Here is a 27,410-nt window from a genome sequence, read left to right as displayed (position 1 = left end):
AAAACCCGTTCTCTCAGTAGGGGATAGCTTGTTATTCGCCGTGGCCCTCATCCCGTGCTGGTGACTGCAGGTTTTCACGGTAAAGAAGACGGATCGGATTTTCAGTACCAACTAGAAAGTCCAGTTCGACCGACCGAGATGTCACAGGAGCATGACAAGTAAGTTGCCCTGACTCTCCACTTCTACTCAGCAGAAACAACAGCGTGATACCGAAAGCTTCTAATAATGAGTCCAAATAACTTGTGGATTTTTGCACTTTTTTTTTACTTTTTCCACAGCAAGCTACAGGAGGATTTAAAAACCGAGGTCACTGTATAGGCTTTGACCTGGTAGCCTATGACATAGGCTATTAAAAAAAAATGCTGATATTTCTCTTATATTGTAGGCTATCTTTATACGATAATCTAGTTGTTTTTCTTAATGGTAAGTTTATTTTAGACTGGCTGTCAAGTGAGAGAGTGATTGTATCTCATAATTTCCCATGATGTGAGCTCTGTGGGACGGGAACTCGGCTTATTTCACCTGTCATGTTCAAGCCTGTACAGGTAGCTACAGGTGTATCTCCCTCCACCTGTCGTGCGAGCGGAGCGAAGGCGCCTGTTAGAATAAAAACAGTCCCGTGATAGCCTGCTGCTGGGCGGTTTAGTGTTTAATTTTTCCTTAAGCCCTTACAGTTATGTGGATAGTCTTAATGATGTTTGTTCAGGAATAACGTGGACCTCAACGCGACTGCAGTTAGAGTGAAATGCCAGCTAAAAGGGAATTGTCACACCCTGCAACTTTTTTTTATTTTCCATTCATGGTTTTGGATAAAGAACACCAAAACAAACTATTTTTCATCTTGGAAGAGATGCATTCGGAGTGTTTTGAGGGCATTGACAAGGAGACATTTGAGGGGAGTGAAATTGTACACCTGCTAGGCGTTGCCCGAGTAAGACAGACAATGTAAGCAAGCTGTATAGGCTGTTAAGGAGCATTTTAAATGTGTTTTATATACCATTCAACCTTACACACATATCGGTCAAAAAGTCAACAATTTGGAGAACATAAAAGGTGTAATGTTACAGCAATTAAATGTATGCTTGCTGTGTGTTTTTTCCCCTTACATGTGTAAACAGCAACAATGACATAAATCACTGAAAGCATGAGTCTGAGCTATACTTTTTTCCAGTAATCTCCATTCTATTCACCATTTGAAAAACAATCGAGCGTTTTTGTTTTAGCAGAATAATTCAAGTCCTTGTGCAGTTTTATTGCCAGTAAATAGTGGATCTTATCGGGTTGCGTTTTATGAATGGCACAATTAGATATAGGATTACTAATTATCACTTTGCCTTGACCATTCAGAGAGAAAAAGCTCTATTTGTTGTAGATACTCAACTTGGAAACCGAGCCAATCCGTTTATCTGGTTGTTATGATAATTATCACAACTTACTTTGTTGTGACAGAGTGCCCGCAGATGGATTTGGTTGGAAGGTGATTTAATGTGATTGTCCCAATGAGAGATACAATGTAACAATTTTAACAACAATGTAATGAAGTTAACAACATACATGGGACATTATTGATCCCTGTGAGCAAATTGAAAAGAACAATTAGTGCCAAGGATTTTATTTTGTTGTAATCATCATAAAGAGTTTTAATTAAAAATGAATACAATCTGCACAACAATAACTTGCATTTTTTGTATTTTTCGGTTCTCTCATATGCTCACACTAATAACCTCACACACACTTGTAGTTATATGCTGTATTGTTGTTATTATGCTATATGGCATTCCTTCAAGGAACACATTTACTTTCAGGTATACAGTAGTTATATAGTTTTGTGCAATGAGGAGAGTTGAATAAGCATACATTCACATATTCACATATTCACAGCAACCAACAGTAAGGAGTGTATGTGTCAAATACACTGAAATAGCTTGATACCAGGTAACTGTCACTGCTCCCCACAGTCCTGTTTACAAAGCAGTGGCTCTCTGACTCTGAGTTGATATTGAGGTTGAACTGAAAGGAGGCGGAGGAGGAAGAGGAGGAGAAAGATGCAGGCGGTGACTGAGTGTGGAAACTCGTGATTATTTTTCACAAACAGGTTTTCTTGCAAAGACAGTAGCATGACTGTTAAAATACAGGAATGTAGCAGGGACAGATCTACCTCGACTGCGCTCAGCTTCTTAACCAATGAACGATCCACAAGTGAGAGTCGTCACACTGGACGAGCCAGTAGAGCATCTTTGCTCAAGACACCCCATTTGTTCGAAGGCTGAGATTTGTTAGGCAATCGTAGAAAAGCTTGAACAACAGGTCCTTCAGATAAACAGCATCTTCATTGTTGATCTGTCTTATAACCTGTTTGTCTGTTCTGAACAAGACCGTGATTGTAGGTGTCGGCTTTGTGGATTCACACAAGGTGTGTGGCCGATCAATCTGAGGCGAGCACTGAGTGCAGTTTAAAGGGAGATATTCTTAACTCCCAGAATAAGAGACAAGAGACTCTTCCACAACACGATACAGTATCAGCTCTTTAAAGCATGTTTAAAATAGCAGTCATATGCTTTTGAACTAATGCTTGAATTGTCAATGTCAGGTTCCTTTTTTTCTAAACATTGATTGATTGATTGATTGATTGATTGATTGATTGATTGATTGATTATTTTGGTCATATTATTCCAGAAATCAATAATCAATACAAGTATTTTCATATAGATCAAACAGGACCAAAAGGTGTAGACTGAAGCCGGGGCTTATTATGTCTACCCTTTTAACACAATCTCAAAAAGCCTTTGTAGTGCAAAAGAAATATTTAGAGAATGAAAGAAGCGAACTAAAGAAAAATAAAAAATAAAATAAAAAATGTTACTCAAACTGGCGTTGTCTCGGCTAAGCAGCATCGAAATTCCATAATATATAATGTAATATATATATAAACATATCTATATACATATATATATAATATAACTATACCACTGTTTTATATTTATCTATGATCTTGCATTTATACATATTTTTGAAAGTCTTAAGTGAGTTGCACAGTTTCATTTCATCATCAAAATTGTTCCACAGGTTCACCCCTTTTACTGAGATGCATCTCTGTTTCACATTCGTTCTTGTTTTTGTTTTCATAAACATAGATGTTCCTCTTAGTTCATAAGGACTGGTTCTGCGTTGGAAGAGCCTCTGAACACAGTCAGGGTGCATATTATTATTTGTTTTGAACATAAACTGAGCGGTTTTAAAATCCACCAAGTCATAGAATTTTAGAGTATGTGAGTTTATGAATAAAATGTTGGTTGATGCGTAATAATCTGCATCATCTCTGGGTACAAAGTTTCTTGGTACCTTGAGGATGAAATCACATAGATGAATTCTGTCTAATGGGTGTTAGCATATTATTACCTAGTTTGTACACAATAACATACAGAACTGTAAGCTATTTACAGACATACAGTAACCACACCACTTATCACCACAAATGATCCTTGTGGTCCATATCCACCCATCTATCCATATGGAATACCCAATACCACACAGATACAAGAAACACAAGCCTCACCCTTGCTCTCTCACTCAGCCTCTCTCTCTCTCTCTCTCGCTCTCTCTCTCCCTCCCCTTCCCAGTAAGCGTGCGGTCCTGGTTCTGCAGAACGACCCGGGGTATGGCGGCCAGCGCCGCTCCTTCACCACGGAGGATGAAGCCTGGAAGTCGTTTCTGGAGAACCCGCTGACCGCCGCCACCAAGGCCATGATGAGCATCAATGGAGACGAGGACAGCGCCGCGGCTCTCAGCCTGCTCTACGACTACTATAAGGTAGCACAGGAAAGCTTGATGATGATGTGATATCTCTAACCCCAAGACCATCCTGCTGCCCAAAACAACCAAAGATCAATGAGAGAGCACCACAAGCAAACCCACAAATGATTTCCTATGTTAGAGGAAGGGAATCAAAACCACAAGTACCATGTCTTATGTCGGAGGATTAGTTATCCAAATCCTTTGAGGCTTCACCTATATGATCATCATTCAGAATGACAAGCAGCCAATTAGACAACATGTGTGAGGCAGAGTGCATGTCAGCTGCTCGTAACTGATCCATATAGAGAGCAGCAGGACCGTGATGTGGTCAGACGATGAGCGGCTGTGTTTACCTTCCCATACAGGTGCCCAGGGAAAAGAGAACAATATGCCAGAACAAGCCAGACACACTGCTCTCTGATGTGGATCCCAACAAAAGGTAGGCGACCGCCCTCACCTAATACCCCCTTTAAACAGCACAGCAGAGGGGAGCTGCCCCTTTAAACAGCACAGCAGAGGGGAACTGCCCCTTTAAACAGCACAGCAGAGGGGAACTGCTCCTTTAAACAGCACAACAGAGGGGAAATGCGCCTTTAAACAGCACAGCAGAGGGGAAATGCCCCTTTAAACAGCACAGCAGAGGGGAAATGCTCCTTTAAACAGCACAACAGAGGGGAAATGCTCCTTTAAACAGCACAACAGAGGGGAACTGCCCCTTTAAACAGCACAGCAGAGGGGAACTGCCCCTTTAAACAGCACAACAGGGGGGAACTGCCCCTTTAAACAGCACAACAGAGGGGAACTGCCCCTTTAAACAGCACAGCAGAGGGGAACTGCCCCTTTAAACAGCACAGCAGAGGGGAACTGCCCCTTTAAACAGCCAGCAGAGGGGAACTGCTCCTTTAAACAGCACAACAGAGGGGAACTGCCCCTTTAAACAGCACAGCAGAGGGGAAATGCTCCTTTAAACAGCACAACAGAGGGAACTGCCCCTTTAAACAGCACAGCAGAGGGGAACTGCTCCTTTAAACAGCACAGCAGAGGGGAACTGCTCCTTTAAACAGCACAGCAGAAGGGAACTGCCCCTTTAAACAGCACAGCAGAGGAAAACTGCCCCTTTAAACAGCACAGCAGAGGGGAACTGCTCCTTTAAACAGCACAGCAGAGGGGAACTGCTCCTTTAAACAGCACAGTAGAGGGGAACTGCCCCTTTAGAGTCGAGCTGAACCCAAAAATGACTTTTCTTTTCTTTTAGTTCAAATACCTGGGTATTCAGTGCACCTATTTAATAATGTATGCCAACAAAATCGCAAAAATCTAATTTCTTTAGTTTTTCACACTTTTTCACATCAAAAGTTCATTTTTCAAGATTTCATTCATAACAGTAATCTACAGTTTGCTGATGTCACATTGCACTATCAAATTTCTACCCCATTTCAACCAATCATATCACAACATGGCAGTTGTCAATCAATCTTAATTTCAGGAGAATTTTCTCCTCCAAATGAAGGAGAAAATGGCACCTAGTGTCTGTAATCTGGCAGAATTTCTAGCTCATAACTAACTACTAACTTGGCCAAAGTAACATACAAAATAAAGCAAACGGTAATGTCTAAAGAAATGTAACTGGCTCGTTAAACTCGCATTCCAGGATAACGTTAACGTAAGGGGGTTGCCCCTCTGAGATTCCAGGCGGGCAGGCACCACTCATGCATCGGATTGTCCGCTCCGCTCCACACAGAAGCAGCTAGCTCCCTGGTACTCTGCGGATCCCACTCGCGTAGCACCACAACACGCTGAATCCCACTCGATTTGGGGGCGGAACACACCAAAGCCAAATCCAAATCCAGTCCCCATAATTGTCAAATCAAATCATCGACATGCTACTATGGCCCGCCTTTCAACCTGTCATCTCATACCCCGTTCAAGACCACTCGGACCAACGGAAAAAATTGGTTCCGACCTGTAAAAAGTGAATTGAACGGTTGTCCAGGCTGGAATTACAGCTCGGAAATTCGGGTATCATCCAGAGCTCCGCTTTGTCCGAGTTGACGTCATAGCCACATCAAAATGGTGACTTGTATCGTTAATGGTAATCAGATAATTATTATAAAGACGTTTGTTAACGTTTGAACACAAAATTTGATGTCTCAATTATGTCATGTTAACGTTATATGTGTTTCTATGTTTCACTCTGATTAGAGCAATATGTGAAGTTCAGCATTCGGTTAGCATTGTTAGCTAGTAGATAGCTACAATGCTACACGGGTTGCCATAGCTGCCGAGTGGGAAGTGCAACGTGAACGCAAATATGTCCGAGGCGGAGGCGAGGCGTTGAAACTTACGGCGGTCCGAGTTATCATGAATGCGGTATCAGACAAGTTTTGTTTTTCAGTCTGAAACGTGAATCCGACCCACGCGCCACTTGGGCTCCGTTGGGTTCATCTCGTCTAAGCACGGCAGAGGGGAACTGCACCCCCTTTAAAAAGCACGGCAGAGGGGAACTGCGCCATGAACGACATGCACAGAGAGACTCAAGCTCTTTCCCATTCTCCGAGTCTGCAGTGAGTGCAGCTTTATTTATCTATGTAAAGCTTGTCCGCGATGAGATCTGTAACACAAACACATTGAGTGATGCTGTTGGTCGACCATGAAAACATCGTAACTCCAGTGTTGATTTTTGTGTTTTGATCACATGGTTCTATTATATAGGATGAGACAATGTTCTGACTTTTGGGCTGATGAAACCCTTTCAAAACCAGTCAGATGAACTTGGCTGCAAAGCTGTCAAGCAAGGTTGGTTTTTTGTTGTTGCTGAAAAGCTGACATTTTGCAGATATGAGGTTTTCACCTGACAGCAGCGACAACAACAGGGAACAAGAATATAAATGCAACATGTAAAGTTTTAGGGCTACATTTAGGGCTGTTTACATGTGCACGACTTTGTTTACATCCTGTTTTTGCTGAGCATTTGCCCAGATTTTCATTCAGTTTAATGATTTTCTTATGAACTGTAACCAAGTCAAATCTTTGAGATCGTTGCATGATGTGTGTATACTTTTGTTCAGTACCTTTAAATCTAATGTCAGTGTGCTATTTCCGCTTTGTTGCAGACACCAGCTTCAGGTAGCACATTCCCTAACTCCGCTCCAAGAACCTTCCTTGACCAACATGGAGAACAGGATCCAGGTTCTCAAGGGGCCATTTAATATTCTTCTCCCCAACCAGCTGGCCCAGGACAAGAGGGTCCCCTTCCCCTCACCAGGTCTGTTCACATTGCATGACGATCAGACAAGACAAAACCACTCCATTTTCATCCATTGACTTTGCAATTGATTGATTGATTGATTGATTCAGACACAACCGTCACAGTTTCCATCGCCGCCGTGAACAACTACCCGCACGTGAAGACGGAGGTGCCCACCCACGGCTTCTCTGTAACCGTGCCCAACAACTGCGCCGAGGCGGACAGCCATGTGGGCGTCTTTGGCGACCGGCATCTAACCCACGGCTCGGTCCAGTTCAGCCCAGGCAACCAGTCCCGCACACCCCCTGACTCCACTTTCCCAGAGAGCTTCAAGGATGGTTCCCAGGAGGTGTGTGTTTCGATGTGTGGAGGGATCCAATACCCCCTCTTTCTAAACCCCACTAATGCCCTCCTACACCCCCCTTCCCTCTCTCCTCTCCTCTCCTGTCCTCTCTCAGATCTCTCCCATCAGACAATAGGCCATTCACCTGATCCCATGGAGCCAGCGGTGGGCTCAGCCTTCCCTGGTTTTATTTGAACATGCCAAAATAGCGGCCAGCGTGTTATTATGCCATTGTCTCACCAACACAATAAAGTGCTGTACTTTTCTCCTACAATAGCCAAAGCCCTTTCTCTCTCCTCTTTCTCTTTAATAACCTGGAGGGGATTACCTCAAGAGGAGGAACCCGACAAAAACCCAACACTAGGGGGAGGCGGAGGGTTGGAGGGAAGGAAGGATGAGGTAAAGAGGGAACACTAGGGGGAGGCGGGAGGGAAGGAGGGAAGGAAGGAAGGATAAGGTAAAGAGGGAACACTAGAGGGGGATGCGGGAGGGAAGGAAGGATTAGGTAAAGAGGGAACACTAGGGGGAGGTGGGATGGTTGGAAGAAAGGAGGGATGAGGTAAAGAGGGAACACTAGGGGAGGCGGGAGGGAAGGAGGGAAGGAAGGAAGGATGAGGTAAAGAGGGAACACTAGAGGGGGATGCGGGAGGGAAGGAAGGATTAGGTAAAGAGGGAACACTAGGGGGAGGCGGGAGGGAAGGAGGGAAGGAAGGAAGGATGAGGTAAAGAGGGAACACTAGGGGGAGGCGGGAGAGAAGGAAGGATGAGGTAAAGAGGGAACACTAGGGGGAGGCGGGAGAGAAGGAAGGATGAGGTAAAGAGGGAACACTAGAGGGAGGCGGGAGGGAAGGAGGGAAGGAAGGCTGAGGTAAAGAGGGAACACTAGGGGGAGACGGGAGAGAAGGAAGGATGAGGTAAAGAGGGAACACTAGGGGGAGGCGGGAGAGAAGGAAGGATGAGGTAAAGAGGGAACATTAGGGGAAGGCGGGAGGGAAGGAGGGAAGGAAGGATGAGGTAAAGAGGGAACACTAGGGGGAGGTGGGAGGGAAAGAGGGAAGGAAGGATGAGGTAAAGAGGGAACACTAGAGGGAGGCGGGAGGGAAGGAGGGATGAGGTAAAGAGGGAACACTAGGGGGAGGCGGGAGGGAAGGAAGGATGAGGTAAAGAGGGAACACTAGAGGGAGGCGGGAGGGAAGGAGGGAACGAAGGATGAGGTAAAGAGGGAACACTAGGGGGAGGCGGGAGGGAAGGAGGGAAGGAAGGATGAGGTAAAGAGGGAACACTAGAGGGAGGCGGGAGGGAAGGAGGGATGAGGTAAAGAGGGAACACTAGGGGGAGGCGGGAGAGAAGGAAGGATGAGGTAAAGAGGGAACACTAGGGGGAGGCGGGAGAGAAGGAAGGATGAGGTAAAGAGGGAACACTAGGGGGAGGCGGGAGAGAAGGAAGGATGAGGTAAAGAGGGAACACTAGTGGGAGGCGGGAGGGAAGGAGGGAAGGAAGGATGAGGTAAAGAGGGAACACTAGAGGGAGGCGGGAGGGAAGGAGGGATGAGGTAAAGAGGGAACACTATAGGGAGGCAGGAGGGAAGGAGGTAAGGAAGGATGAGGTAAAGAGAGAACACTAGGGGGAGGTGGGAGGGAAGGAGGGAAGGAAGGATGAGGTAAAGAGGGAACACTAGGGGGAGGTGGGAGGGAAGGAGGGATGAGGTAAAGAGGGAACACTAGAGGGAGGCAGGAGGGAAAGAGGGAAGGAAGGATGAGGTAAAGAGGGAACACTATAGGGAGGCAGGAGGGAAGGAGGGAAGGAAGGATGAGGTAAAGAGAGAACACTAGGGCGAGGCGGGAGGGAAAGAGGGAAGGAAGGATGAGGTAAAGAGGGAACACTAGGGGGAGGCGGGAGGGAAAGAGGGAAGGAAGGATGAGGTAAAGAGGGAACACTATAGGGAGGCAGGAGGGAAGGAGGGAAGGAAGGATGAGGTAAAGAGGGAACACTAGGGGGAGGCAGGAGGGAAGGAGGGAAGGAAGGATGAGGTAAAGAGAGAACACTAGGGGGAGGCGGGAGGGAAAGAGGGAAGGAAGGATGAGGTAAAGAGGGAACACTAGGGGGAGGCGGGAGGGAAAGAGGGAAGGAAGGATGAGGTAAAGAGGGAAGGCCAATGGCTGATTTCCCCATTCACAGAGAACCAAACAGGGAGGAAACATGATGTGGGTTTTTAGAGAGAACGAAATGACAAAAACTATGGGAAGAGAAACAGTGATAAATGGCAGAGGAAATAAAAAAATATGGGGAGAGGGGAAGATAGAGAGACTCAACCTGCTAAATCCCCATAATTGTTTTTGTTTAATGTGTGTGTGTGTGTGTGTGTGTCTCTCTCTCTCTCTCTCTCTCTGTCTGTCTCTCTCGCTCTTCACCCCTCCTCTTTGTGTGGTGCAGGTGTTTTCCTTCCCAGGGGATCTCCAGTTACGTATGGCCTCCATCGCGCCTGAGGACTACAGTGCGTTTGACACCATGCCGGGGTAAGCTGCACTGCCGCCGGCCCACTGTCCGGCTCCCATCGCCACACTGCCATTCAGCTGTGATACAACACTGTGCCCAGTGGCCTCATTCATGGCAGTCACTGGGGAGACACCAGACTCCCTTCTGTGTGAAAGACACAATGCGCCGCACAATGTTATCAGGCCCGGCTCTGACACCGCACTGATTTTAGGTCATGATTTAGCTGTAGCGGTTGTAGAAGCCGTCAGTGGAACACGCACCAACAGACTTTTACTTTGTTCTTTTGTCTGGGTGCAAACTTTACTTAAAAATTAATTTCACTTTTCTGAAGGTTTCAATGAGTAGAAATCTGCTTTTACAAAAGTCATTGATTTCTTGCAAGTCATAGTTCTTATAGGAACTTAAGACTGTAAAGTTTTACCCCCCCCCCCCCCCCCTCCCTCGTTTTTTTTCTTCATCTTTCTTGATTTTAGGAATCATTTTGAGTATACTCTGGAGGCGTCCAAGTCTCTGCGTCAGAAGACAGGTGACGGGACGATGACGTACCTCAACAAAGGCCAGTTCTATCCCATCAGCCTCAGGGAGATTGACCACAGCAAGGGCATGCAGCACCCCATCACCAAAGTCAGGGTGAGCGAGGAGGAGAACTAACTTCCTGGAGAGATCATAATGTTTCTTGATTGTAGCAGTATCACTTGCTTTGTTGATCAACAATGAGCAAAAGATACTACGGTATTATACAGTACTAATAAGTGTTGTGGCTGTCTGTGGTGCTGCGTTCCAGAGTGTAGTCATGGTGGTGTTTGGAGAGGAGAAGTGCAGAGATGACCAGCTGAAGCACTGGAAGTACTGGCACTCCAGACAGCACACGGCCAAGCAGCGGTGCCTCGACATCGGTAAGAACTGCGGCACATTGGACCGCGTCTGTCCGTCAAACATGATCTCACTGGTCTGATTTAGATGACGCTTGGAGGGACGATGCTGTTAGGCACTGAGCTCTGGGGGTAGTTGCCATGTTTGTTTGTTTGTTTGTTTGTTTCGTTTGTTTGTTTGTTTGTTCTCTGTAATCTGGTTTGAATGCTGGCTCCCTTGGTAGGACAATGCAGCAGATGAATGCAGTGTGACCCAGGCTGATCAATCTTCCTGTGTCTGCAGAGTGTGTGTCTGGTTGAAAGGGCAGCTTAGCTGTGGCTGTGTATCTCTGTCTCTGTGTGTATGTCTCTGTGTGTATGTCTCTGTGTGTCTGTCTCTGTGTGTCTGTCTCTGGGTGTCTGTCTCTGTGTGTCTGTCTCTGTCTGTGTCTGGTCTCTGTCCGGGTGACTGGTGGCAGTGATTCAACTTGACTGGCAAGGGATCAATATGCAAACAGAATGTGCACCTGTGTTAAGAAGCCTTTCTTTAGTATATCTGTGTGGAAATACTCACAGTCTTCTGTGCTATAAGTCAGTGATGGGGTCTGGGGAGCACACAGGAGTCCTTGGGTGGGATTCCAGGGGGGCCCCAGCAAATTGAAGAATTTACAAGAAGTTAACACGATTAGTCAATGTGCAAGAATGACTATTTTGATCATAGTTTCTCTGTTCTCTACTATCTTTCTACTATAATACAGATAGTCATGGAATTCTGGACAAAATCATATCAAAAAATAAAAAATATTCTCAGATTTAGGTCAGAGTGAGAGACGAAATCTCATCAAATGGGGGACGTTGGCCTGAATGTGTGCTATTTGTGGTCCTTGTTATTAAAAAGTTTGAGAATCACTGCTATAATAATAATTGATTGGATTTATATAGTGCCTTTGAAGACACTCAAAGCGCTTCACATATCAGGGGAGGGAACTCAACTCATCCACCACCAATGTGTAGCACCCATAAGTATAAGTACACCTTCAATACAATGATCATGTATCACCTCTAAGAATCTGCATCAGTGACAGTTTGATGTCATAAGACAGGGGTGCCCACACTTTTTCAGCTTGGGAGCTACTTTTAAAATGACCAAGTCAAAGTGATCTACCAAACATATTTATATATACTGAGTATACAGTGGAAAACAGTGGAACAGTGGAAAAACAGTGGAAAAACAGTGGAAACAGTGGAAAAACAGTAATTTTTTTTTTTTTTTTTTTTTTGCCCTCAATGCCATGCGATCGACGACACTACCTTCGCGATCGACCGGTCGATCGCGATCGACATATTGGGCACCCCTGTCATAAGAAATACCTCTTACCACTACACAGTCACTGCATCTAACAGTGACAGTTTGATGTCATAAGAAATACTTCTTACCACTACATAGTCACTCACCTCTTTTCTGCTGTGTGTGACAGCCGATTACAAGGAGAGCTTCAATACCATTGGCAACATTGAGGAGATCTCCTACAACGCCATCTCTTTTACCTGGGACACCAACGAGGAGGCCAAGGTGAGAGGCACACACACACACACACACACACACACACACACACACACACACACACACAATCGTACAATTGGGAGCTGCCCAGTATGGCCGCAGTCTTCTACTATTGGCCACTGAGCCACTGACCAGCTCTTAAGGGTGCCTTGCTCAAGGGCATCTTAGTGGTAGTTGTTGAGGGACAGGAGAATGTTACTCATTTCCCCACATCAATCTCCAATAATGAGGCTGTTTCCAACATCCCAGATTTCCACTTAACGGCAAATCCGATGTCAACAGTTTGGTCTGGCTAGTACGTATTTTCTCCCCATCAGCGTTCATGTAAGAACATGTATGTTTTACAATATCAACAATGAGCCAGGGTTTCTATAGTTAACCTTACAACATGACAACAAACTGCTTGTTTTGAACTGTTAACATGAGACTTGACCTCTTCACATGAACACGCTTGACGACTTTGCCCTAAAATAGACTTCTCTTTGTTCCTCCAAAACAGCCTTTACGGAAAACACAGGCTTATGGAGGAATAAGGATGCTGTTGTCCTTATGTGTTGTGTGTCGTCAGGTTGCATAGAGATAGGGAGGTGTGTGTGTGTGTGTGTGTGTGTGTGTGTGTGTGTGTGTGTGTGTGTGTGTGTGTGTGCGTGTTTGTTTGTTTGTTTGTGCGTGTGCGTGCGTGTGTGTGCGTGCCTGCTCTCTCCACATACATTCTTGACTGGTCCGACCTGTCACCCCTATTGTGATGGCAAAGTGACGCGCATTAGGCATTTCCACGCGCCAGACAGGTGCAACAATGGGTGCAGGAATGAGGAAGCTCAGCAGGGGGCCGAGGAGCGGATCGGACGGTGAACAAACCTAAATCCCGTCCGACAGGTACGAGGTGACAGGGAGGAGGAGGTCACTTCTTTCCGCTCCTCTCCATCTCCCTTGCTCTCCTGACCAGTTTGTGACGTGTACTGCTGGAGTTTGTAAACCAGAAGTCCAAGTCACCAGGCTGGCTTTGCTTCTGTGTTTGTGTTTGTTGTGACACCGCCGTGCCGCTTCCCGACACTGTTGACTGTTCCACTGTCAACCTGAGCTGGGATGGGAGGCGAGTTGACTGACAGGCTAACATAAGCAGGGACAAGACGGCGCCGCAGTTTGCCTCTCGCATCTTGCAGTGTTCTCTTTGGACGATATCTGACAACACACACAAACACACACACACACACACACACACACACGCACCAGGATGTGGGTCTGCCTGTCTTATGACTTGAGGCCTGTGTCCATAGGATGTTCATCCTTGTGTGTGTTCATTGCACCTCTGTGTGTGTATTCATCCGTTTTGTATGCCCCGCCCCACCGGCCTGTTTGAACCTCTGATCAACTAGGTGTAAGATGACACATGTTTGTGTGTGTGTGTGTGTGTGTGTGTGTGTGTGTGTGTGTGTGTGTGTGTGTGTGTGTGTGTGTGTGTGTGTGTGTGTGTGTGTGTGTGTGTGTGTGTGCGTGTGTGTGCGTGCGTGTGTGTGTGTATGGTGTGCCCCCTAGTGATCCCCCTCAGGCACAGAGAGACCCAGTGTGTTTACTGAGGCCAGCCCTTGCCAAATGTTTACCTGCTCTGGGGCTATTTACTGTAATTACCATAGAAAAGTCTGTTGATGACAATGATTTGTCTGATGCTGCACAACTGAAACGCTGCTGACTGACTGTTCTTTAACGCTTTAATAGTTGCTACAAACTAGAACTGAACTAGATCTCATGAATAGGGAACTACAAGGTAAATATACTGACAGAAGATATATCATTTCAGTTTGGCATTTATAAATGTACTAGTAATACATTGAGGGAGGTAAAAATCATCCTTGCTTTGTATGTTATAGATATATTACTGCTTATACCTTAGACCCATCCCGTTATTTTTATTTTATTTTATCCCTGTTAGGATGATGTCTTTTGTAGATATAGTGATAGCTTGTTTCACTGTCAGTGGGTCAAAGAATCTCATGACGAGACTAGAAAATCAGCATGTGATAACCGGAGTCGACCAATAGAGGGCAACACAGAACACTGGATGTGGTCTGAAGACAGCTTAGGCCTCCGCTGCAGAGCGAGGCACCCTTCAGTAAATGAATATAGGCTGAGGTGAATGGCAGCATAAACCCTATGAACATTTAGAAGCATTTATCATTTGCTGCTGTTGTAATTTGACAAACGACACCGTTTTTAGGTTGTTATAGGTAACAGCCGTTCCTCTGTCTCTCTAATTCATCCTATCTTCTTACTTCTGTTCTTGTCTACATCCCATCCTCCTCCTCAGATCTTCATCTCGGTCAACTGCCTGAGCACAGACTTTTCCTCGCAGAAGGGGGTGAAGGGGCTGCCTCTGAACCTGCAGATTGACACCTACAGCTACAACAACCGCAGCAACAAGCCCATCCACCGTGCCTACTGCCAGATCAAAGTGTTCTGCGACAAGGGAGCGGAGAGGAAGATCCGTGACGAGGAGCGGAAGCAGTCCCGCCGGAAGGGCAAGGTGTCCGAGCTCAACGCCGGCCTGGGGACCTGTGAGTAGCTGAGGAGGATGTGTACCGTCACTCAAATGCTCTTATGATGTGCACAAGTAACGGCACATTTGACCATTCATTCCCTACCTGGAATTCCCAACCTGTCCATAGGTTTAAGTTTATTTGCACAGTGATAAAGCTCACAGAAGTGGATTGATTTAAATAAGCGGGGGGGGGGGGGGGGGGGGGGGTCAACATGACAAGTTAAGACACAACTGCTTTCTAGATCAATATAAATGTCAAAACAAGCAACATTGAGGAAAATAATTGAACGATCTTGAACTAAACACTAAAATCATGCTGTTGTCCGGGGGAAATTTTATCTCATGTCAACTTTCCAGGAACTAAGAAAAACAGCCTTGTTTTCAACTTGATGTTTATTTAATGCGCATTTAAGTAGGGAGAGATACATATACATAGATGCCATTTTGAGTTTGCATGGGTTTAAAAATCCTAAGGGTTGTATAATTGTCTCATCCCATAGAGTCTATGATTCTCCACCTTTTTCTGTCATTTCGTCCACATTAGAGCCACGGACCCCCTTTTGATGAGATTTAGTCTCTCTGACCCAAATCTGAGAATATTTTGTATTTGTTAGATATGATTTTGTTCTGAATTCCATCACTATCTGTATTGAAGATACAGAGATAACAGTCATCAAAATAGTAATTCTTCTACATACTCTAATTATGTTAATTCCATAATGATGAAGTGTAATAATTCATCAATTTGCTGGGGACCCCTCAAGGACCCCTGGTGGTCTCCAGACCCCACGTTGAGAAGCGTGGGGTCTATAAAGGACCATGCATCCTTCAGTTGAAGTTAAAACAATGAAAGTCACCAATTGCAGTTGTAAGATTTTCACCCTACAGTGACGATAACCTTTTTCCTGTTGTAAGGACTGTAAAAATGTTCTTCTGGTTGAATAGCCACTTAGTAAAGCCTTTCTCGTTGTGACTTTTCCTCTCTCCAGTTGTGGATGTCAAAGTGCCGCTCCTCCAGAAGCGCAACGACGTGACCATCTTCAAGATGATGAACGACTTTGACACGCAGCCCGTCCTTTTCATTCCCGACATTCATTTCTCCAGCTTCCAGCGCCACGTGAGTGCCAGTCACAATGGGACACAAAGCTTTCCTCTCGGCAGCATTAGTGCCTAAGAGGAACTTTAAAGAGTACAGAGAGTTCTTACCCAAGGTGTAAGGGTTTAGGTTAGGGGGACATTAAGACACATCTCCTTTTCTTTCTTTCATTGCCTCAGAGACCATGGCAGCTGTAGCATCTCACATGGTACATAAACGGAGTGCACCTTGGTTTCCCAGTCACCACCCACTCATCACAGGGCAAGAGTCGGGTCAGCGCGACCTGGATGCCAGTGTTGACAGGAACACAGATCTAGTTTTAGAACCGTAGTGTTCTGATACAAGTCCCACATACTCATGGCTTTATTCCAGACTGTTGAGTCACAGAATGGATCATTTACTAGTGATTCAAAGCACACCGGGGGGTTCAGAAGATACATGTAGTGCCACGCACCCAGGGTGGGAATTACATGGAGGCCAAGAGTCAGGTCAGCGCGACCTGGATGCCAGTGTTGGCAGGAACACAGATCTAGTTTTAGAACCGTAGTGTTCTGATACAAGTCCCACATACTCATGGCTTTATTCCAGACTGTTGAGTCACAGAATGGATCATTTACCAGTGACTATGTTTACATGCACACAATATTCCGGTTTTTGCCCATATTCGGAAAATGACAATATTCCGACTAAATGAATGATCCACTAATCCACCAAAAATTGTGAAATGCAGAAATTGCCACCCTGGTGCCACCTGAACTTGTTTGTAAGCTGAGGGGGAGGGAGAGAGAGAGAGGGGGAGGGAGAGAGACAAGAGGGGGACGGAGAGAGACAGAGAAGGGGAGGGAGAGAGACAGAGAGGAGGAGGGAGAGAGACAGAGAGGAGGAGGGAGAGAGACAGAGAGGGGGAGGGAGAGAGACAGAGAGGGGGAGGGAGAGAGACAGAGAGGGGGAGGGAGAGAGACAGAGAGGTAGACAGGAGACAGAGAAAATCACTAATTATCTGTGTGCGCTATAAGGGGCGAGAGACTATTATAGGCTGTGAGCGTGTGAGGTTTCTCAAGTTTCTGTGTGTAATAAGGACTGGGATTTTGTCAATTGGGAAAGTAGACTGAGAGGATTTGTGAGCCTTTACTGCCCCCTGTTGGTCAAAGCATCATTAGGTCAACACTGAAAAGGTTGCACAGGAGGCAGTTCTGCATGTAGCTCAAAAATTACATTACATTACATTATGTAATTTGGCAGACGCTTTTATCCAAAGTGACTTACAGTAACACAATTAGTCAACAATAGAGAAATCAACTATGCAACATAATCTATGACAGCCACAACTTTTGAAGGAATAGAGTGGTAATTATCCCCCCCCAATGAAATCAATGAATAAGGAAGGGAGGGAGGGAGGGCGTTATTTTTGGTCTTCATGCTGCTTCATGCTTTCAGAAAAAGTCAGGAATTTAAAAAATCATTCTTTTCTGATTGACACGATGCATGTGATGATGCTGGGTGAAGCTTTCCGAAAAAGTCAGCTTTCCAGGAATTGAAAACAATCAATATTTTCTGAGTGGCACGCATGTATTCAAAAAATAATAATACAGGTATTTGAATGGGTTTCAGTGGGTATTGAAACTAATACAACCGATTAAAAAAGGATGTCAGAGAACATAGAATACATTTAGAGATAATATTATATAATGACTATGGTATTGTGTTAAATCAAAAGGGACTTTCAGTACTTGGAAAGGAGCACCCCCTAACTGCCGTTTTTTCAGGCTTTGCGCCACCTATAGCCATAGAGCTGAGCTGCAGGTTTGCATTGACCCGGCTCTGTTCTCAGTGATAAAGGCAGAAGAAATGGGTCAACATGGGGAAACCTTTTGGACTGACCCTTCACTTTGACCTCTGACCTAGTCAACTGATTTAGTAGCCTGCCTGTATTACAACACAAAGTTACGAGCTGCAGTGCATAGGAAGATATGTGAGGATGATTCAAACCAGCATTTCCATTTTAGGGAAATATATAAATATAGTAAAATACCATTCATGTGTATTTTAATGTAAGTTATTATTATAAATATGTTTTTGTCACAGATGCTAAGGCACCCAAATGTGTATAGGTAGCTTGAAAGTCACCTTTGAAATATGGCAGAATGCTTTTGACACTTATATTCCACCCCTCTCTCTCTCTCTCTCTCTCTCTCTCTCTCTCTCTCTCTCTCTCTCTCTCTCTCTCTCTCTCTCTCTCTCTCTCTGCAGCCGTTCTCAGCAGAAGATGGAGAGGACAGGTGAGTTCTTGGAAGCCCAGATTTCACACTTGTTCGTCACTGTTTTTATTGGTGGGTGGTATGGGAGCAGAGTGAACGTGTCAGCTTTTAGAGACAACCTTTGGCTGGTTAACCTTTGGCACCCTGCCTGTTAAAGGCATGGGCAACAGAAGCTGTTTGGAGGAAATGCCCCTGGGGCTCTGTATTAGCTGGGGCTCTGTATTAGCTGGGGCTCTGTATTAGCTGGGGCTCTGTATTAGCTGTAGCCTATAGCTATTATGGGCAATCAAGCAATGATTTGTGTTCTGTGTCCAATGCAGCACAGGCATGAAGAGATTACCCTTCACTGAGGATGAGTTTGGTTCACCCCCAAACAAGATGGGGAGACTGGAGGAACCAAAGAAAGGTACTGACTGGGGGGCTGTGGGGGTGTGGGTGTCTGTTTGTGTCTGTTTTGTGTCTGTTTGTTTTGTGTGGCTGTTGATGTCTCTCAAGGCATGCAACCCCACCCTCTCCAGGCCATGTGATTATTTCAGGTCTTTGAAAACACACACGTGCTGGAGGCCTCCACGGACCCAACAAAATACCATTGCTCAGTTTCATTTGACACACACACACACACACACACACACACACACACACACACACACACACACACACACGCACACGCACACACACACACAGGCCCTGCACTTTAGCCTATATCCCATTCATGTGCATACAACCTGCTTTTTTAGCCTTGATCAGCATTATTGTGAACCAAAGGTACTTACACGATGTAGACCGTAGACAGACATGATATGTGATCATGTGTATATGTATAGGGATACGAAGGTCGTAGAGAGTTGGGATTCGAGGGGTGGGTTGAGGACATGTCTATGGGGATGTGGGTGGTGGGATGGCGCGTGATCAGTAAGGGGTGGGGCTATGGAAAATGGACCGCATAATGGGATAAGAAGGTCGTAGAGAGTCAGGGTTGGAGGGGTGGGTAGAGGGAGTGGATAGGGGGCTCTGGGTGGTGGGAAGGACCATGGTGAGGGAAAGGGGTGGGGCTAGTGGAAAGGGGTCGTAGCTAGGGATAGGAAGGTCATAGAGAGTCGGGGTTCAAGGGGTGGGGGTTGGGGGATGTGGGCGTTTTTGGGGGAGGGGTAGGACCATATTTCATGTTGAAAAAGATTAGCTGTGTTGTTGAGGTCCTCCCAAACATTACCTAAAGTGCTATAAGGCTGAATGGCGACACCAGCGTATTTGTGCTTGTATGAGTCTGGACAGACATGGATGTAGACTGCTGACTTGTTGGCAGATGCATGCAACTGCAATGCGGTATTTACTTTTATTATTATTATTATTATTATTATTATTATTATACAATAATATATGTTTATCCAGACATACTATTTTCACTGCTTACTTCCTCAGATTTGCACTCTTCCATAAACAGATGTGTATCAAACTAGTGAAAACTACAGTTCACCTAATCATGCCTTTACTATAATTAGAAAGCTGCTTAAAATAGACTGACAAACTTATTGTCTTATAGAGAGGCAAAGTGGAACGTCACTTCCTGCTTCAGCACTGTACCAGAGATTTTCATCCGCCATTTATTTTCCCATAGACATTTCGTAAAATGCTTATAAAATAGTTTTACTTCGAACCAAACAGTTCAGCTAACGCTATAATCGGGAGAGACCATAGAACATTTCACTCGGACCAAAACTTAAAAAAACAACATTGAAAAAATATTTTCTTTAAACCCGCATTTTTTTTAACGTTTTGGTCCCAGTGAAATGTTATGCGATCTCTCCTGTTTCTAAATATATCTGTACCGTTTGGTTTGAACCAGTAAAACTATTTTTATACGCATTTTACGAAATGTGTATGGGAAAATAAATGGCGGATGAAAATTTCTGGTACAGTGGTGAAGCAGGAAGTAGGCGGTCACTTTGCCTCTCTATTGAGAGTCCACAAATAACAGTAGTTCCTGCAACAGTTTGGACAACAACGCAGAAAAATCTATTTACAGCAGCTCTGTTTTGAGATTACAGACTGCAATGAATCAGAGGTGGGCCCGTCCTTGTGTGTGTGTGTGTGTGTGTGTGTGTGTGTGTGTGTGTGTGTGTGTGTGTGTGTGTGTGTGTGTGCATGTGCGTGCGTGCCCGGCCATGCCAGCGTTGCATGATGATGACACTCTTACTTTGTCTGGGCATGGTGCCACCCGTAACAAGAGAGCCAGATAGCTGTGGTCCGTCCGGAGAGGTTCAACCTGAGACCAGGGCCTTGAGTTTGGGCCGCTGCCCATGCTGTGTGAAGGGGGGTAGTAGTCAATTATAATGGACCGTAGCATCATGTATCTGCGAACGTATAATTTGATTAAATGTGTGTGTATGCATGTGTCTAAAGAGAGAGAGAGAGAGAGAGAGAGAGAGAGAGAGCCCCCGCAGTGTGTTATAGCTCAGTGCAGATAGGAACCCACAAAACCTCAAACCCACATGGATGAACCAAAACAAACATTCCACTCTGCCAGTAACTTTAAGCTGAGTCAGATTTTGATTTACACTGAACTAAAATATAGACACAACATGCAACAATCACATTTTACTTGGTTGCTGTCCATACAAACAGAAAGCAATTTAACAAATGGATGCTGAAACTTCTTGTGCCATCTTGTGCAGGGTCACTACAGTATATTACCCCCTTTCCACCAACTGGAACATAGTGCTGGTACTGGGCTGGTGCTGGTTCAAAGTTGGTTCAACTGTGAACCTTCTTAGAACCGGTTTGCTTTTCTATGGGCTAAGGCTGGCAAGAGAGCCACTGTCATTACGTCACTGAATATGTCTGAACGCTTTGCAACATAACTACTGGGGATAATATGGCCAGCCCATAAATGTTAGTATATCTTCACAAATAACCATGCAAAATGTTTAAAAGCTGTTGGAATATCGTAGGTAAATATGCAGATGCAAAAGATATATTGGCTCTATCTATGCAGAAATTGTGCTGTTTCACTGATTCAGATGCTTAAAAAAAGTAGTAAATTTTCCATACCATTAGCAACAAGTGTAAAGGATATACAGTATTTGACATAATGTGTTGTCCATGAGGGCTGTATTTCGAGCCATGGCTGCAAATGAAAAGAAAAGCTGGAGAGAGGTCTCAGCATCACTTGCTGATGAGCATGCTGAGTGATTTAATGACTGACTACCCTACCTTCAGATTTAATTAAAAACTATTTTTCAGCTTTACGAAAACACCAGCCATTTCCTCTGCTGCATGGATGCGTGACCAAGGGCTAAAATAACAGGACCGTCCCAAGTGAACTGGAATAGTAGGTCATTAGTGGGATTGAGATGTACTTTCCCAGTTGCACATCATTTCTGGAATATCAGGAAATGGCTGAGCCAGAGACAGATGGAACCTTTTAACCTAAATATTCAATGCAGAGCTGAAATCCACAAAGGCAGTTCTCATCCTCACCTGTCGTACTGGAGCAGTTGAATGAAAACACTTTATGTCCACTACGCACTATGTCCGCCATTAAGGAAAAGATGTGTTGAATGACTCACAGTCATGTTGTCTTTTTATACAGTTATCTAGTAACTTCATGGCTTGGGGCCACCAAACTGTGAGACGCCACATGGAAGATCTTGCCACGCCAAACAAGACTAGGTTGACCCAGAGCAATCTAGTAAGAGAGTGGCGTCAGCGGAGGTCCAAAATGTGTGACTCAGTAGCCAATGAATAGCCAGGAAGGAAGCTTGTGCTACTTTTGAATGATAAAATAAAGCTGATAGTGTACACCTTGTGAGTCTGTGTGTGTGTGTGTGTGTGTGTGCGTGTGTGTGTGTGTGTGTCTGTGTCTGTCTGTCTGTCTGTCTGTCTGTCTGTCTGTCTGTCTGTCTGTGGACAGATTTAGCGAACGTGATAGCATCAAACCCATGCAAGATGCAGTCACAAAACTTTAAAGTTGTGTAATTGAGATCACATTGAAGGCCGAGTTCACAAATGCATGTGGTCCGAGCAAGTGGGCTGGAAGTAGGGGCGTTATTAGCACCGCGTTTCTTGGCAAGACCCGCCTACTCTGCCTCTGAATGCCCTACTTTTTAATGTCTATGACCGTAATATATATTGCCTACTGCAGCGTATTACTGCCACCTACAGTGATGAGTTCAGTAGTTCCAGAAGACCCACATCTCCATAAAACAACACTAGGTAGACCTGAGCCATAATTGAGGTTTTGCCACTTGGCTTTCAGTGAAGTGAAGTGAAGTGATCCTTTAGTCATCCCCATGGGGAAATTCATCCTCTGCATTTGGCCCATCCTCTACTAGGAAGGAACCTTCCTAGAACTGGGCATAGGGGAAAATCATTTGCGAGAAATTCAAGGAACACCAAACCAAAACTTTACATGTTGCATCCATATTTTTGTTCAGTATCGTTTCCCTGCCTTGACTGCAGCTTGATGAGGCATGTGTGTGTGTGCATGGACATAATAATAATTAATAATAATAATAATAATTGATTGGATTTATATAGCCCCTTTCTAGATACTCAAAGCGCTTCACATATCAAGGGAGGGCGGGGAGGGAACTCAACTCATCCACCACTGATGTGTAGCGCCCCCCTGGGTGATGCACGGCAGCCAGTTTGCGCCAGAACGCTCACCACACATCAGCTCTCACGGTGGAGAGTTGAGGACTGAATGTGCCAATTAAGTAGTCTCGACGCCAGACCCATGAGAGTTCTTATGCTGATACACTACGTTACTGCATGCTGCAGAGCTCTCTCTGGGTCTGGGACACTTTCCCTCAGAGGGCTGGTTATGGGAGGGAACCGTTCACTTGGATAGTCATATGCCAGTGATGGCTTCAGTCCTCTCCAATCAGTAACGACTTTGCGATCAGACGACACGGGAGGCCCAGCCCATTTTTCGAACCGCTCTCTCATCGGTGCTATGACCTGTCACTCATTCAATTTCAACCCGCCTTCAAAACCAGCAGTGGCTGTTAACTGGCACAGACTCACTTAATGCAGAGAGCAGCGATTCAACGTAATATTTGAGTCTGGGGAGAGACTACCAATTAAGTAACGAGGGATGATTAGGTGGCCATGATTGAAGGAAGGCCTGTTTGGGAATTTAGCCAGGGCACCGGGGGTTATACCCCTACTCTTGTAAAGAGTGCCGATGGGATCTTCAATGACCACAGAGAGTCAGGACCTCGGTATAACGTCTCATCCGAGGGACAGTGCTCACTCACAGGACAGAGTCCCTGTCTCTGCCCTGCGGCATTGGGGAGATTATTCATCAGATCAGATTATTCATCAGACCATTCGGACTAGAGGGGAAGAGCACCTCCTACTGGTCCTCCAACACCACTTCCAGCACCAGTCTCCCATCCAAGGAGTATCCTAGGCCAGACTTGCTTAGCTTCCCAAGGAAAGCCAGTAATGTAATGCAGGAGCCACTGGTGCTACATACTGTATGTGCTTTGCTTTGATGGCCGTCCGCCTCCTCTTCCTCCCCTACAGTGCTGCTGTATGTGCGTAAGGAGGCAGAGGAGGTGTTTGATGCCGTCATGCTGAAGAACCCCACACTGAAAGGCCTGGTGGAAGCGGTAAGTCACCCACATTTCATCCCGCTAGTAATGACAGTATGTGTGTGAGCCATTACCCTCTCTCTTTATTCTTGTTTTGTCACGAGGGTGGTCTTATGGGTGGTCTCGGGCCGTGATTTGCGGTGTCTGTCCGCCCGCCTGTCCGTCTCTGTGTGTGCGTGTGCATTTACGTGTGTGTGTGTGTGTGTGTGTGTGTGTGTGTGTGTGTGTGTGTGGTGTAAAGCACTAAGACAAAGGCATGCACGCACACTGCAGCTGGAGACCCACCTCTCCCACTGCGTCTCCAACCGCCTACACAGACCAAGCTAAATGAGTCGTGACAGGGCAGAGACCTGGCCCTCTGGTGTCCCGGGGAGGAGAGGAGGATGGAGGGATGGAAAGGGGAAGAGTGGGAGCAAGGAGATGATTGGGAAAAGAGAGGGAGGAGGAAGAGAGGGAGGAGGAAGAGAGGGGGCGAAAGGGGCCGGCGAAAAGGGGAGAGAGAGGGGGGGGAGTGGAGAAAGGGAGTGCACGTGAAACAGAGAGAGGGAGAAAAAGAGCAGGTTTAGGCCGTCCCGGGGAGAGAGAGGAAGAAGAGGAAGTGGGAAAGGGAAGGGGGGGTGTCTGGGGGAAAGAGGGCTGTAAGGAAAAAAAGAAGCAGGTATAAGGTTACTGGAAGGGTCATGGAGTTTGAAATGAGAGAAGGGGTTATTGGGGTTGTGTACAGTAGCTGCGGAGAGCCAGCAGAGGTGCTGGTGGGCAGAAGGCAAACCAGGCATCTAGGAAGGACTGAATGGAATGAATCAGGCAAGGATCCGTAGAGTAGGTTGACTTCTGATTTGTTTTTGTGCATGAGTGGAGAAAGAAATACAACACTGAATTGTATTTCCCCCCCCAACCAGATTTCAGAGAAGTACGAGTTGCCTTTTGAAAAGGTCGGAAAAGTCTATAAGAAATGCAAGAAAGGGTGAGTAACAGGCATGCACATACAAGCAATGTTCCCTTTACTTTCTTTATACTGCAGTGGTTCTCAAAGTGGGGTCCTTGAGCAGGTTCCCAGGGGGTCCCCAGCAAAAAGGGTAATTTATTTTCACAAGAATTCCAACCATAAGTAACACAATGACAGAATTTATTACAATTTTGGCCATGGGTTTCATACACTTTCTGTAATAAAACATCTAAAAGTGTGATGTCCCTCCCACTCTCCTGTCTTGCAGGTGTTGGGGTTGTTAGGCTGATTGCGTGCACCTGGGCCCACTCAATGGGCTTAAGAAGACTTTCAGATCATTCAGTCTCTCTCCCTGTTCACCGATGCACCTTTTGAATTATTTTAACTTTTACTTTGGTGTATAACTCCCCTCATATAGTATACCAAAGTAAAAGGTAAAATAATAATGTATTAACTAAAACTAAGGGAAAATAACTAGACAACACAAGCTACATTTAACAAATGAACAAAAGGTGCATCAGGCGGGAGAGAGACTGAATGGTCTGACATTTTTCTTAAGCCCAATGGGTGCACAGGGCCCAGGTGCACCCAATCAGCCTAATGACCCCAACACCAGGCTCCTGGGGCCAGGAGAGTGGGAAGGTCATCACAAAAGATAACAACTTATCAGATGGGACCCTGGAACAAAATCTTATCAAATGGGGGTCTGTCGTCTAATTTGTGTTTGAGAACCACTGCTTTACACTGTGAGGTTACAGTTCTCTCAGATGATGATGAGCTACTCACATCCCGTATCTGTCCCATGTCAGGATTCTGGTACACATGGACGACAACATCATCAAACACTACTCCAATGAAGACACCTTCCAGATCTCCATGGAGGAGCTGGGGGGCGTGTACAAACTCATCCTCACAGAAATCTGATTGGACCATGGGACGGAGGATCAAGTCAGTCAGGAGTTGTGGTTTACACATCTATCTATGCCAAGTGGGGTCACCTGGAATTCAAATGGGGTCGCCAGAAATGTCTTAAAAAAAAAAGTCAGCATACTGTTACATGTGACTTCACTGATGATGTCACTGATGATATTACCGATGTAGGCTACTGGAATTTGAATGTCTGGGGTCCGTAGATCTTTGTCACGTCAAAGTGGGGTCACAAGCCAAAAAAGGTTGGGAACCCCTGAGCTATGCTATGGGTCCTAACAGTTATAATGGACTAGATCTGAAACTCTAATCATATCGTCTCAGTGCTGTAAATAAAATATCCATGTCCCACAAGTGGTATTTAAAAAAGCCATAGCTCTTATTAGACAACAGCGTTGATTTGCGATGTAGGTTATACATTTTGATTAATTTTCAAGTTTTTGTACATTAAAAAAAATCAGGAAGTTGAGACAGTCGTGATTGTGATGCTACTGTGCCTTTGTTTTTCTATTTGAGTAGCAAATAATTACTTTTGTAATGTTTCAAATGTGCAGAGCATTTGTGGTGCTGCTATACCTCATGCAAGCAATAATGTTTCTCATATCTTTGCATTTTACATGGAGAAACTGTACAGGTGTGAGATGGAGAGACAGCAGCTCGACTTTCCCTTTCTAAAGCCATAGCACTGATGATTATAATCTTTAAAGTTGGGTATTTAACACACAAAATTAACACAGCAGATTGTGTTGTTTTGATAATGGAGGATACAGTGAGGCCCCAGTGGTTGAGTGTATTAATACTAAACATCGAGGCAGTATTTAGTGTATAACACCTTCCTCAGCATTATACCATTAGGATAGCATAGTAGTGTATGTGTTCATTGTATTGGGAATTAGCATAGGCTAAGTGTCATTTTGTGAATGGAAGGGGCGGACAGATATTTTTCCTCAGATCAATTTAAATAATGGCCTCCATGTAAGTATTATATAAGGAAAGAGAGTAATAATAATAATAATAATAATATTAATGCTAAAACATATCTACCCTTCCCTTGTAGAGTAGTTTTCTGAATGTTAATGAAATAGGTCATTGAATATCTAGCGCAGTCCATGCAGACTGTCCTGGAAGTGCAATATGATATTTAAGTAAAGACACATTCAGAAAAAAGAAAAGAAAAATCTCTTCTATGGCCATAGCTTTGTAAAGCATATTAAATGATAAAACAGAAATTTGTATGACAATGTTGTATATATCCATTGAAAATAATGTTGAAAAGGATCGACACGATCCCGCCTTTTGTATCTTAGTACTTAATGTGTATATATTTATTAAGAGAATGGATGTGGGTATTTTTTTTTTACAATATATCAAACTTCTATTTCTATTATTCCTAATAATATAATGTTTGTGTTCATTTTTATATGAAGTTGTTCTGACTTTACATGTCAAGGGTTCTTAACATGTTTTTAAATGATGTTGCTTTCTTCATTTTTGTAAAGCATTTGATGCACAATGTGCCTAATAAAAGCTATCCAGTAGCTGTGCTGGTTGTCTGAGGCTCCACTGTGTTACTGATGGCACCCACACTGTTTTGACACATACCATTCCTTGCCCAACAATTATATCAATCATTTTCCAGTAAAAAGTTGATCCGCCCAACAACATACAGCTTCAAGACTTTTATTCACTAAATAGTTGGGTCATTTCCAGCAGTTCCATGACCGCAGAAAGCAGAGGTTCATTGATCAGTTAAT

At 44.8% G+C, this 27,410-nt stretch overlaps 1 protein-coding gene across 2 annotated transcripts; it reads left to right on the top strand.

The window, feature by feature from the left end:
* On the top strand, nt 1-27,200 carry grhl1 (grainyhead-like transcription factor 1). Of its 2 annotated transcripts, none has more exons than XM_083633275.1 (16): nt 1-158; nt 3,621-3,810; nt 4,161-4,234; nt 6,909-7,060; nt 7,168-7,391; nt 9,819-9,901; nt 10,355-10,511; nt 10,666-10,777; nt 12,211-12,305; nt 14,602-14,848; nt 15,822-15,949; nt 18,179-18,207; nt 18,507-18,592; nt 23,716-23,801; nt 24,683-24,747; nt 25,539-27,200. In XM_083633275.1, exons 1-16 carry the CDS (start codon nt 139-141, stop codon nt 25,651-25,653), a joined length of 1,863 nt encoding a protein of 620 aa, XP_083489401.1. In that variant the 5' UTR covers nt 1-138; the 3' UTR covers nt 25,654-27,200. The 2 variants fall into 2 exon arrangements, with proteins under 2 accessions (XP_083489401.1, XP_083489400.1); XM_083633274.1 differs by having other exon boundaries at nt 7,153-7,391.
* Nucleotides 27,201-27,410: the final 210 nt, after the last annotated feature.

This window comes from Poromitra crassiceps (genome assembly GCF_964638095.1).
Source record: "Poromitra crassiceps genome assembly, chromosome: 3".
In the NCBI taxonomy this organism is placed as follows: domain Eukaryota; kingdom Metazoa; phylum Chordata; class Actinopteri; order Beryciformes; family Melamphaidae; genus Poromitra; species Poromitra crassiceps.
The sequence above is the reverse complement of the archived record's forward strand: the minus strand, read 5'-3'. Positions and strand labels throughout refer to the sequence as shown.